Source organism: Trachemys scripta, chromosome 4 (assembly GCF_013100865.1).
Source record: "Trachemys scripta elegans isolate TJP31775 chromosome 4, CAS_Tse_1.0, whole genome shotgun sequence".
NCBI classification, from domain to species: domain Eukaryota; kingdom Metazoa; phylum Chordata; order Testudines; family Emydidae; genus Trachemys; species Trachemys scripta.
In genome coordinates, this window is record NC_048301.1 from 95832564 (window position 1) to 95845556 (window position 12993).

Here is a 12993-nt window from a genome sequence, read left to right on the forward strand (position 1 = left end):
TGGGATGGGACTACCGAAGGCAGCTGGAGACAGGGTTTGTAGGATCTCTTCCCAGAACCCTGGGACAGACACTGTTAAGAAAGCTAAATATTGGACTGTACCCTTCTCAACTAGAACCGTATATGCACATGTAATTTGTTTTTTGTGTTTTTGTAAAAGAGATGAGGGAAAATAACATTCAAACTCTTCAGCCAGCTAGTAAATCTTACCATAACAAATTTTTCAAGGAACAATGGACCTGATTTTCAGAGATGCTGTGAATCTGCGCCTTTCATTTACTGCAGCTTAACAGAAACCTGCGTTCTCCTGCAAAAGCCTTCAATTAGGGCCCAGTTTTGCAAGGATCACTATTCCATGTGTGGCTTCTCCCTTCACCAGCCCAACTCCCATGACAAACACACTGAGGGAGGTTGAGTCCCATAAAAAAAAACCACCCCACATCCATGATCAAACAACAAATCAAAGGAGCAATTTTAGATAAATTCAGCAAAGGCACTTACATTTAAATGTAATTAATTATCAGCATCCTGGACTCTAGCATTCACTCAGCAAGGCTGAACCATGTGTGACTGTAAATTGGTGTGCAGCAAGCTATTGTACATTGCTTTTTGATTACTGAGAGCCAGTTTCTAAAAGCCTTACTCTTGTTGGGTAGCACTGACTCACAAGAGTAGCCCCATCCAGCGCAATGGGACTTCCTCTGTGAGTTGGTGCTACTCACTGCGTGTGGGGTTTGCAGAGTATATAAAATGATTCTCTCAGATATCACAACACAAGTCTCTCACTAAAGAAAAGCTAAAAAAGAAACCTATTATGTACAAATGGCAGACAGTAAATCCAAACTCTAAAGGATGACTGTATATTACAGCTAGTGGTTCTCAACCTGGGGTACCTGTACCCCTGGGGGTTCGCAGAGGTCTTCTAGGTCAACTCATTTAGGTGTTTGCCTAGTTTTACACCAGGCTACATAAAAACCACTAGCGAAGTCAGTACAAACTAAAATTTCATACAGACAATGACTTGTTTATACTGCTCTAAATACTGTACATTGACATATAAGTACAATATTTATATTCCAATTGATTTATTTTATAATTATATGGTGAAGGTAAGCATTTTTTTCAGTAACAGAATGCTGTGACACTGTTGTATTTTTATGTCTGATTTCATAAGCAAGTCATTTTTAAGTGAGGTGAAACTTGGGGGTACACAAGACAAATCAGACTCCTGAAGTGGGTACAGTAGTCTGGAAAGGTTGAGAGCCGCTGTTCTAACAGGTGGTGCTGAGTGTGCTCAACTCCTGATGAAGACTGTGATGGGAGGGGAGAATGTGGACAGAACCTGGCAGAAATATATTTATGTGAGATCTAAACTATGTAAAAGGTACCCAAAGGCTACAGCAATGCGTACATGATAACTGCTTTAATAAAGTATCACAGGGGTAGCCGTGTTAGTCTGGATCTGTAAAAAGCGACAGAGTCCCGTGGCACCTTATAGACTAATAGACATATTGGAGCATGGTGTCAAATTTGCAAATGAACTGAAGCTCAGCAGTTTCTCTTTGAAGTCTGGTCCTGAAGTTTTTTTGCTGCAGGATGGCTACCTTTAAATCTGCTATTGTGTGTCCAGGGAGATTGAAGTGTTCTCCTACAGGTTTTTGTATATTGTATCCCTGATGATGCCACAGCACAACTGGTTGCTGAGCGCTGTGACTTTATCTTCACGCACAATTATTTCAAATTTGGTGACAATATATACCTCCAGACCAGTGGCACCGCTATGGGCATCTGCATAGCCCCACAATATGCCAACATTTTTATGGCTGACCTGGAACAACGCTTCCTCAGCTTTCGTCCACTCACTCCCCTTCTCTATCTACGCTACATTGATGACATCTTCATCATCTGGACCCATGGAAAGGAGACTCTGGAAGAATTCCACCATGATTTCAACAGCTTCCACCCCACCATCAACGTCAGCCTGGACCAATCTACATGGGAGGTCCACTTCCTAGACACCATAGTACAAATAAGTGACGGTCACATTACCACCACCCTATACCGAAAACCCACCGACTGCTGTGCCTACCTTCATGCCTCCAGATTCCATCCCGGACACACCACACGATCCATCGTCTATAGACAACTGCTGAGATACAACCGCATTTGCTCCAACCCCTCAGACAGAGGCCAACCCCTACAAGATCTTCACCAAGCATTCTCAAAACTACGATACCCGCACAGGAAATAAGGAAACAAATCAACAGAGCCAGAAACGTACCCAGAAGCCTCCTGCTGCAAGACAAGCCCAAGAAAGAACCAACAGAACTCCACTGGCCATCACCTACAGTCCTCAGCTAAAATCTCTCCAATGCATCATCAGTGATCTACAACCCATCCTGGACAACGATCCCTCGCTTTCATTGGCCTTGGGAGGCAGGCCAGTCCTCACCCACAGACAACCCGCCAACCTTAAACATATTCTCACCAGCAACCACACACCGCACCATAGTAACTCTAACTCAGGAACCAATCCATGCAACAAACCTCGATGCCAACTCTGCCCACATATCTACACCAGCGACAACATCAAGACTTAACCAGATCAGCCACAACATCACCGGTTCATTCACCTGCATGTCCACCAATGTAATATACGCCATCATGTGCCAGCAATGCCCCTCTGCTATATACATCGGCCAAATTGGACAGTCCCTATGTAAAAGGATAAATGGACACAAGTCAGATATTAGGAATGGCAATATACAAAAACCTGTAGGACAACACTTCAATCTCCCTGGCCACACAATAGCAGATGTAAAGGTAGCCATCTTACAGCAAAAAAACTTCAGGACCAGACTCCAAAGAGAAACTGCTGAGCTTCAGTTCATTTGCAAATTTGACACCATCAGCTCAGGATTAAACAAAGACTGTGAATGGCTAGCCAACTACAAAAGCAGTTTCTCCTCCCTTGGTGTTCACACCTCAACTGCTAGAAGAGGGCCTCTTCCTCCCTGATTGAACTAACCTCGTTATCTCTAGACTGATTCTTGCCTGCATATTTATACCTGCCTCTGGAAATTTTCACTACATGCATCTGATGAAGTGAGTATTCACCCATGAAAGCTTATGCTCCAATATGTCTGTTCGTCTATAAGGTGCCACAGGACTCTTTGTCGCTTTAATAAAGGCATTGATAATAAACAGAAAGAGAGTAATCCATTCTTTTTAGAAACATTCTCTTTTCCCAATCTGCTCTGATGTAAAATTTGACCTACACTTAAGTGCCATTGGAGAGAAAAAGGCTAGGGAGCCCTGCTTGATATGTTGCACAGCACTCAGCAGTTACTAGTAAATATCACCCTTATGGGTAGTACTGGAGCTTGCTGTCTGAAACACACACTGAAGTGGTGGCTAATATGAGGGAATTGAGCTGTTCCAGACAGCACAGAAGCTTTTAGCGAGATGAGTTTTTCTACAAAATAGAAACATGAAGGTTCAAGTCTTGTTAGAAACAAAACAGCGCTGCTTCTGAGCCCAGGGGCACGTATGCAGAGAACAATGGCTTAATCTCTCAGAGGGGCAGCAACCACACAGTCTGGCCCTATTGAGCAGGAATATGGAAGAAAACTACTCTGAAGCACAATAGGGGCAAGAGCAGGCTTTTTCTTAACTAAAGTGCCCTAGTGAAATAATCAAATTGATTTTTGTATATGTCTAAAGAGATGGCTTGCTCGAGAGGTCAGTGTATTGTCTTAATCGTAGTGACAATGCACATACCATATGGTGAAAGACCTAGAATAGATCGAGCTGTATAATTCATAAAAAAAATTAACTAAATAATTCTCATTGCTTTTCAGCATGAGGACATGCTGAAAAGCAATGAGAGAAGGAAGCCAAACCCAGGTCCTAGTAGCAAGTGTATTTCCAAGTCAGATCACTACTGAATGACTGTCCACTTCATTACTGTTTGGAACACGAAAGCCAAATGCAAACAAAGGTGCCATTTTATTATCTTCCATAAGAAGTTTACAACAACAACAAAAAAGCTATGAAAAAAAAGTAACAGTCATGGCTCCACAAAAGATTTCATTACAGCAAACAGTGCAGTCTCCACCTGAAGGAGGACAAATTGTCTGCCTAAGTTCAATCTACATTTCAGCCTGCAACTGCCCCTCCAGCACTCATGTCCCCAATTGAGAGGCAAAAACTTCAGAGCCCAAGCTAATAGTTCCTTATTTTCATGTGTAAAAAAAAAAAAAAGTGCTACGGTGCTCGAGGCTGGGGAGAGTTAATGCAGAGGAAGACGACAGACTTGCTGTCCAATTGCTTAGAATTGGAATAAAGATAATTTGCGGGCAAGAGGCAGCTGAAAGGGGAATAGAAATAGTGGGGGAATCAATAAGTCCAGCCTCCACTGTGTGAATAAAAACATAATGAAAGTGGTAGGGTTGAGGCCTGATGCTCCAGCAAGGTGCTGAGCAGCTTTTTTTGGGGGGGGGAGGGAGGCTCTCGACTCCCAGTGGCGGCATTAGGCCTTTTGACGACTGAGAGCAGATGCCTACAAAGCGGATTTCAGGTTTCAGAAGCACACTATTAGCATAGAGCCCTCATTGCTGAATTAACTCTATATTTCAATTCATACATGTTGTTATGCTCAATAGCTATTGGAATGTGAACTAAAGCAGCGTTCTGATTTATTTTATTATTTAGGTGTACCTCGAGTCAAGTCAGTCATTTTTCACTAACGCATTAATGATTTTCATCTGTAATCCACACACTGGTGACGTGGCATTAAAGCAGAGCTGTCCCTGTGAAATCTGTCCTTTCAGAAGCTGTTCATGTAGGTTTTCTATGCACAAACCTGAGTTCCATGCTCATTTAACATACATAACGAACACCCTGTAATGCAGTGGCTCTCAACCTTTCCAGATGACTATACCCCTTTGAGGATTCTGATTTGTCTTGCATATCCCCACGGTTCACCTCACTTAAAAACGAATTGCTTACAAAAATCAGACATAAAAATACAAAAGTATCACAGCACACTATTACTGGAAAATTGCTTACTTTTTCATTTTTACCATATAATTATAAAATAAATCAATTGGAATATAAATATTGTACTTATATTTCAGTGTGTAGTATGTAGACCAATAAGTCATTGTATGAAATTTTAGTTTGTACGGACTTCACTAGTGCTTTTATGTAGCCTTTGTAAAATTAGGCAAATATCTAGATGAGCTGATGTACCCCCAGAAAACCTCTACATACTCCTGGTTGGGAACCATTGCATTAGGAGGCACTCAGGCCCAGATTCTCAAAGGTATTTAGGCATCCAACTCCCATGGAAAATCTGAGCTTCAGTGCCCTGAAGGATTGGATCCCTCAAGACTAAATCATTTCATGCATCCTTTTTATTTGTATTGTAACGTCCACTCTTTATCTTAGATGTTGAAGATAGTGAGCTTCCCCTTGTCAGAATAGGCCCACTTTTTTAATGTGAAAATAGCCGTTTAATTGAAACCCTTCATGAAGGGCCTGATCCAAACCCCATTACACTCAATAGAAAGATTCTTGTTGATTTCATTCAGCTTTGGATTGGGGCCAAAGTGACAATGGGGGTAGGAGAGAGGAGCAAATGGCACGAAATTAAACTTGGACCAATTGCGTGTGCTGTTTCATACAACCAATGTTATGAATTTCAAACAGTTGTAGTGCTAAGAGAGGTCTAATCTCCCAGGGGACAGCCACATGGAACTGCCATTATTACTATTAATGGGAATCACACTTGTGCAGCAGTGGAGGCATATTAAGGCTGAATGCCAAGCACAGCAAACAGTGAGAATTGAATCTGAAATTCCCATCTAAGCCTTTCAGAAAGGATTTACGGGAGCACCTGATTTGAATTTTGTAGATTATACTAAAAATGGTCTCCCTTATTCAAGCCTAACCACATTTAAACTTCAGAGCTGTCAAACCTAATTATGTACCTTATTTGCCTCTCCCAAGAAAAAGGTTTTAACTGACGTTCATTTCTCAGAAAAAAAAAAAGTGCTTATTATGTATGACTGGAGTGAGGAGCGGTTATATGGACACACCCTGGCACCTGCCTGAATGCTGTGGAGTCTTGTTCCAAATGGCATATGTTATTGCTGAACAGCTTTCCCTGGGTAACACACCTCAGCATTTCTATCACAGTTAAGTTAAAATCCTTGAGGTTATTATGGTGGACATCTGTGGTACTGCAACTTTATAACGTGAAGCCCAACACAGGCTTCAACAAAATGAATGAGAAAAAACAAAATGTGAGTTTTAAAAAAAATAATCATACTAGATTTTTGTCCTCTATTGTAAACAAATACTTGAGATGTCTAGGAACAGTTTCTGTACATTAGCTGCATTAATCTGGGGCTTACACTCCAATCTTTGATTTTCAGACACCACCACTGGAAGCTAGCCTGCGTGCATAAGAGAAACTTTTTCTTCAGGTCACTGTGCTAATTACCCTGTAAACCTTGGAAGAATGGCATTAATACATCACAATTATCATTGTTAAACCAAGGAGAGGAACAAAATGCACCCTGAATTGAAGGAAAACTAGTAATTTGTCATCTATCTGCAATTAATCCCCTGGTGACTCTAACCCTAGCGATTTAGGGTCTGATCCTGCTCCCAGGGAAGTCAAAGAGAGCAGAATTAGGCCTTTAATTTGGAATATACAGGCTGCAAACTGAATACAGAACTGACACTGCACATAAACTACATGTGATTAATTATGATGTCAATAGATAGCCTAGGCATCATTTATAAACAACATTCTAGACCTGGAGATCTGGCAAGTACGGGGTCAGTTCGTTGGCTCTGTTAGAGCAGCTAGATGCTGCTCCAGTAGCGCAAAGGAGCGATGAAGCCCGAACAGGGAGGGCCTGGGTAGTACAGATCCATCTTGCTGGCTCTCCAGCATCCAGTGTAAGCGGAATGGCCAGACTGCTGCTGTATTCCCTCCCCAGCTACTGGAACAGACGCCTGGGGGCTGCTCTACGGGCGATGGCTTCACTGACACTTTACAGCGCTGCAACTTTCTCGCTCAGAGGTGTGAAAAAACACCCCCCTGAGCACTGCAAGTTTCAGCGCTGTAAAGTGCCAGTGTAGACAGTGCACCAGCCCTAAAAGCTATCCCCCTCATGGAAGGGTTTTTTATAGCACTGGGAGAGCTCTCTCCCAGCACTATGCTGCGACTACACAGCCACGTTAAAGCGCTTTAACATTGCTAGTGAAGGCGTGCCCTGAATTGCATCAAGGGCTGAACTAGCCCCTGGCTCGCCCCAGGATTAAGGATCCATAAAGGTGGTGTAAAGCCACCTTCTCTCCCCAATCTAACACTACAGTGCACCTCAATCTGGCCTCTTCCACAGTAAATAACCATTCAAAGATGGACTTTTGATTGCTAGTCTAACATGAAATATCACACATTGGCATTAATCAAAACTGGTTTTCCTTTTTTTTTTTTTTCCCAAGGGAGGTCCAATCCAGAACAGAAAATCCAAGCGTTGCCTGGAGTTACAGGAAAACAGTGACAATGAATTTGGATTTCAGCTGGTCCTTCAGAAATGCACTGGCCAACGCTGGTCTATAACAAATGTCCTGAAAAGCTTGTCATCATAACTGATTCTAAGAAACTCTTAATTCAGTCCTTTTGCTACTGTGTAGCAAATGTTGCAATGTTGCCTGCTGTACTGTATTTTTTCTTTCCCTCCTGCCCCCCCCCTTTGATTCTTTTTTGCGAGTGTGTGGAAATCAGGTTTGTGGGCTGAAAATACGGACTTTTTTCATAATGACATTTTCATGGCATTTATAGAGATGCTGAATGACAGGTGATGGTAGGCTATCCTAAAATATTTTGCAAATGTAAATAGGGAACAAATGGAGAATATTTATAACTCTGACAATAAAATTTTATTGATTTAAAAAAAAAACAATTCCACTGCCTCTGTCTCTTTTGGGGATCATTGTGAAAACAAGTCTGTCTGAAGGTTTTCATTGGTTAGGGCCTTATCCTGGAAAGAGACTGAGCACCTCCAACTCCAAGGATGAAATCCTGGCCCCAGTGAAGTCAATGGGCGCTTTGCTAGTGGGGCTGGGATTTCACCCCTAATGACTTATCGAGAGTGACGGATTCTCAGTGCCACACTGGATCCGATCCTGCCAAGGTCACAGGGGGATGCAGTAGGCACCATCCAGTGGTTATGAAGCAAGTAAAGCTGGGTTCTTATGAAATCGACTTTACAAAACCAAAAAGCAGCCTTACATCAAAGTGTTCATTTTAATTTAAAAGTCAGTATATGATACTTTTGCACTGCAACAGGGTGGCGGGGAAGGAGACGTGTTGTTCTCTATTCAAAATGTACATCACTACTAAGGTGACACCAGTATCATAAGCATTAATGATTATGGCTTATGGTTTTTCTGGGTAAATGAAGTAATGGCTGGAGACTTATGGGATTACTTACAAACTGGACTGCGAGTCAAACAGTAAATTTAAAGCTAAGCTGCTGCTTGTGACATCTGTAATTTTCTTGCTCCTTCAGGGGGGCTCTATATTTTCTTAGGAAGAATGGTGGGGCAAAGCACTAGAAGAAAGACTTAAAGTCTGCTGCAAGAGAAGGCAGAGTCACAACAGGGATCAATTCATGTTCCCATCTCGTTAACATGATTCAACATAATACAGAGGTAATGTTGCCTCTTCATCCAAGAGCGCATGCAGACTGGTGCAATTCTACAGTGCAAAAGGAGTTGGGAAGCTGCAGAAGGAGGAGGGAATTTTCAAAGCATTTAGCACTGACCTAACTCCACTTCCCGGGGGAGTTGCCCGGTCAGATTCAATGGGAGCAGATGCAGGCTTGTACTGACCACTCTTGAAAACCCTAGCAGGTGCAGTGTGAAATGCCACTGGGTGGAGGCTCCCTGCAGGAGTTACACAGGGAAGGGTTGGGGAAGGAGGGACACACCAGGGGAGTGGAAGGGATAGTGCTGCAGGGTCAGCAACTGGGATCCTTTGTTCCTTTCCAGGTATAGAGACAGTATGCTAAGATCATGGAGTCCTCTTCAGCACTGCCCTCTAGCCCATGGGACTGTTTTTCCTCTCCCACTTCTCCCTCCCCTAAAACAAGTTATTCAGACCACGCCCAGGTGATGATTTTGGGTAATGGCAAAGTTGCAGGTGCAGTGGGAGATGAGCACACTTTCAGTATAGTGTTTGCCTTTTTACATTGTTTCCCCTTAGAGTATAGTTTGGTTTTACTTCCTACCCCACCTTACCCGTCCTTGACATGTGGGCAGAGTAGACCAGTGTTTAAACATAGGACCAGATGCCAGGACACTCTTTGTAACACTGTCAGTGACTCTGCATTTGGAAAGTCCTGGAAGCAAAATTTGGCCACTGTTGTCAATGGAAAGAATCTAACAGCCAGGATTTCCATTTATGCTGTTTACCATATGCTGCTGCTGCTGTTTTTGCAGGTTAATTGTGTGGAGCTCTGAAGAGAATCTCTAGCACCACTACTGCCCCCTCCGCCCTCTGGTGTTCCAGAGGTACCCACACGCTGGTTTCTTTAGAGACACTGCAGAAGTAAGACTATAGCAACATACTAACAGATACCACCATTGGGCTGCTCCTTCCCCGGTGGGGCATTCTAATACTCTTCTAAACAGCTACTAAAGCACAGTCCTGAATACATCTCCTTAGCCCAGTGTGAGGCATCTTGCTGTGGCCAGCAACTTTCTCTACAGCACTGAGATGTTGTCCAATATAGCCACAAAGTAATACCACAGCCAGTCACTTGGAAGCAGCCACTACAGTTTAGTGTAACACCAATACTTTCATTATAACCTTTTGTTTTCATACGCGCATAATTTTCTTTTTAAAAAATCTGCTTTTTCATTGATACTTTTGTCTCAGCCCAGATATTAATTTTTTTTTCAGTTGATGGAAAGGAGGTGTGAGGAAGGACCTGCAACTCCTTTTCTGTTACCGGCATGAAAAGTATACACTTTTGCAGCATTAAGACACGGTTCTCACCAACAACAGAAAAACTGCTTATTTCAAAAATGGCAAATGGCTTTTGGGCTGGGGTGGAGGGAGAAACAACAAAAATCAAACAATAAGGAATTTGAATAATATCGCTAACTGAAACACAGCATAATACACCAAAAAATGCCAAGTATCAGAGGGTAGCCGTGTTAGTCTGTATCCACAAAAACAGTGAGGAGTCCGGTGGCATCTTAAAGACTAACCAATTTATTTTGGTAAAAAACCCACTTCTTCAGATGCATGGCGTGAAAATTACAGATGTAGGCATTATTGCACATGAAGAGAAGGGGGTTACCTTACAAAAAAAATGCCAGTTGCTTTCTACCTCCCCACTAACTTCTGGTTTTATTAATTGGTTTTTGATAAACGTGCTGCTCTCTGGCTAACCTGTCCTTCCGGAAAATGTCTCCCCGCAAAAGGTGTGAATTTGCCTTTTTCTTACTGCATTCACACTAAATGACGTGTGAAGTGTACTTCAGCCTGTAGCACTTGGGCAGTCACATCAGTGTTGTGTGGAGGAGGCAGAGGAGAGGGCTATTTGTTGGCAGTAGTTGGGAACTCACTGAGTGATCACTGATTTTTGTTTCCTTTTGGTTTTATATAGAGGTGAATTACCTCTCCTTTATTATTCTATTTGTTCCCTTTTTATTTTATTGTTTGCTACTTTAAGTGGCAATCAGAACCTCTCCTGAAGATTATAATGTGCCAAACTGCCTCCTACAGACTGACTTCACATTCAGAGCCACACTATTTTTAGTATCATTGTTCTTAATAGCTGTTTAATAATTCTCAGCAGTTTAATTATGTAAGAGTATCCCTCTGCTATATATAGTTACCACACAGTGGTGGCTAGGCATGCAGCAGAATCTTTCATCTAAGTACGGGGACAGGTGAAGGTACCGCTGATATCTATGATAACAATCGGTGAAAGTTGACTATACTGCCTATATTCTGTGGGCCAAGTTCTGAGGTTCTTAGGCTTTCTTCGGACAACTAACTGAAGTTTCCAGATCACAGGCCCTGGTACTAATTGGGGGACTTCAATCACCCTGACACCTGCTGGGAGAGCAATACAGGAATGCACAGACAATCCAGGAAGTTTTTGGAGAGTGTTGGGGACAACTTCCTGGTACAAGTGCTGGAGCAACTAACTAGGGGGCCGTGCTCCTCTTGACCTGCTGCTTACAAACAGGGAAGAATTGGTAGGGGAAGTAGTAGTGGGTGGCAACCTAGGCAGCAGTGACCATGAGATGGTTGAGTTCAGGAGCCTCACAAAAGGAAGAAAGGAGAGAAGCAAAATATGGACCCTGGACTTCAGAAAAGCAGACTTAGACTCCCTTAGGGAACTGATGGGCAGGATCCCCTGGAAAGCTAATATGAGGGGGAAAGGAGTCCAGGAGAGCTGGCTGTATTTTAAAGAAGCCTTATTGAGAGTGCAGGAACAAACCATCCTGAAGTGCAGAAAGAATAGCAAAGGTGACCAGCTTGGCTTAACAGTGAGCTTAAACTCAAAAAGGAAGCTTACAAGAAGTGGAAATTTGGACAGATGACAGGAGGAGTATAAAAATATTGCTAGAGCATGCAGGGGTGTAATCAGGGAGGCCAAGGCACACTTGGAGTTGCAGCTAACACGGGATGTGAAGGGTAACAAGAAGGGTTTCTACAGGTATGTTAGCAACAAGATGAAGGTCAGGGAAAGTGTGGGACCCTTACTGAATGGGGGAGGCAACATAGTGACAGATGATGTGGAAAAAGCTGAAGTACTCAATACTTTTTTTGCTTCGGTCTTCACAGACAAGGTCAGCTCCCAGACTGCTGTACTGGTCAACACAGTATGGAGAGGAGGTGAGAAGCCCTCAGCGGTGAAAGAACAGGTTAAGGACTATTTAGAAAAGCTGGATGTGCACAAGTCCATGGGTCCAGATCTAATGCATCCAAGGGTGCTGAGGGAGTTGGCTGATGTGATTGCAGAGCCATTGGCCATTATCTTTGAAAATTCGTGGCAATCGGGGGAAGTCCCGGATGATTGGAAAAAGGCAAATATAGTGCCCATATTTTAAAAAGGGAAGAAAGAGAACCCGGGGAACTACAGACCTGTCAGCCTCACTTCAGTCCCTGGCAAAATCATGGAGGAGGTCCTTAAGGAATCCATTTTGAAGTATTTGGAGGAGAGGAAGGAGATCAGGAACAATTAACATGGATTCACAAAGGGCAAGTCATGCCTGACCAACCTGATTGCCTTCTATGATGAGATAACTGGCTCTGTGGATATGGGGAAAGCAGTGGATGTGATATATCTTGACTTTAGTAAAGCTTTTGATACGGTCTCCCACAGTATTTTTGCCAGAAAGTTAAAAAAGTATGGATTGGATGAATGGACTATAAAGTGGATAGAAAGCTGGCTAGATTGTCAGGCTCAACAGGAAGTGATCAATGGCTCGATGTCTAGTTGGCAGCCGGTATCAAGCAGAGTGCCCCAGGGGTCGGTCCTGGGGCTGGTTTTGTTCAATATCTTTATCAATGATCTGGATGATGGGATTAATTGCAACCTCAGCAAATTTGCAGATGACACTAAGATGGGGGGAGAGATAGATACGCTGGAGGGTAGGGATAGGGTCCAGAGTGACCTAGACAAATTAGAGGATTGGGCCAAAAGAAATCTGATGAGGTTCAACAAGGACAAGTACAGAGTCCTGCATTTAGGAAGGAAGAATCCCATGCATCGCTACAGGCTGCGGACTGATGGCTAAGCAGTAGTTCTGCAGAAAAGGACCTGGGGATTACAGTGGACGAGAAGCTGGATATAAGTATTCCCTCATTGCCAAGAAGGCTGTATTAGTAGGAGCATTGCTAGCAGATCGAGAGAAGTGATTATTCCCCTCTATTTGACACTGGTGAGGC

At 43.0% G+C, this 12993-nt stretch overlaps 1 protein-coding gene across 1 annotated transcript in view; it reads left to right on the plus strand.

Annotated features, from left to right (window-relative positions):
- GALNT18 (polypeptide N-acetylgalactosaminyltransferase 18) overlaps nt 1–7944 on the plus strand; it is a 420371-nt gene extending 412427 nt beyond the window's left edge. Inside the window, exon 14 of the mRNA XM_034769997.1 lies at nt 7521–7944. Within this exon, the coding sequence (XP_034625888.1) occupies nt 7521–7667 (147 nt within the window). The 3' untranslated portion in view covers nt 7668–7944. The remainder of the gene's footprint in view (nt 1–7520) is intronic.
- Nucleotides 7945–12993: the final 5049 nt, after the last annotated feature.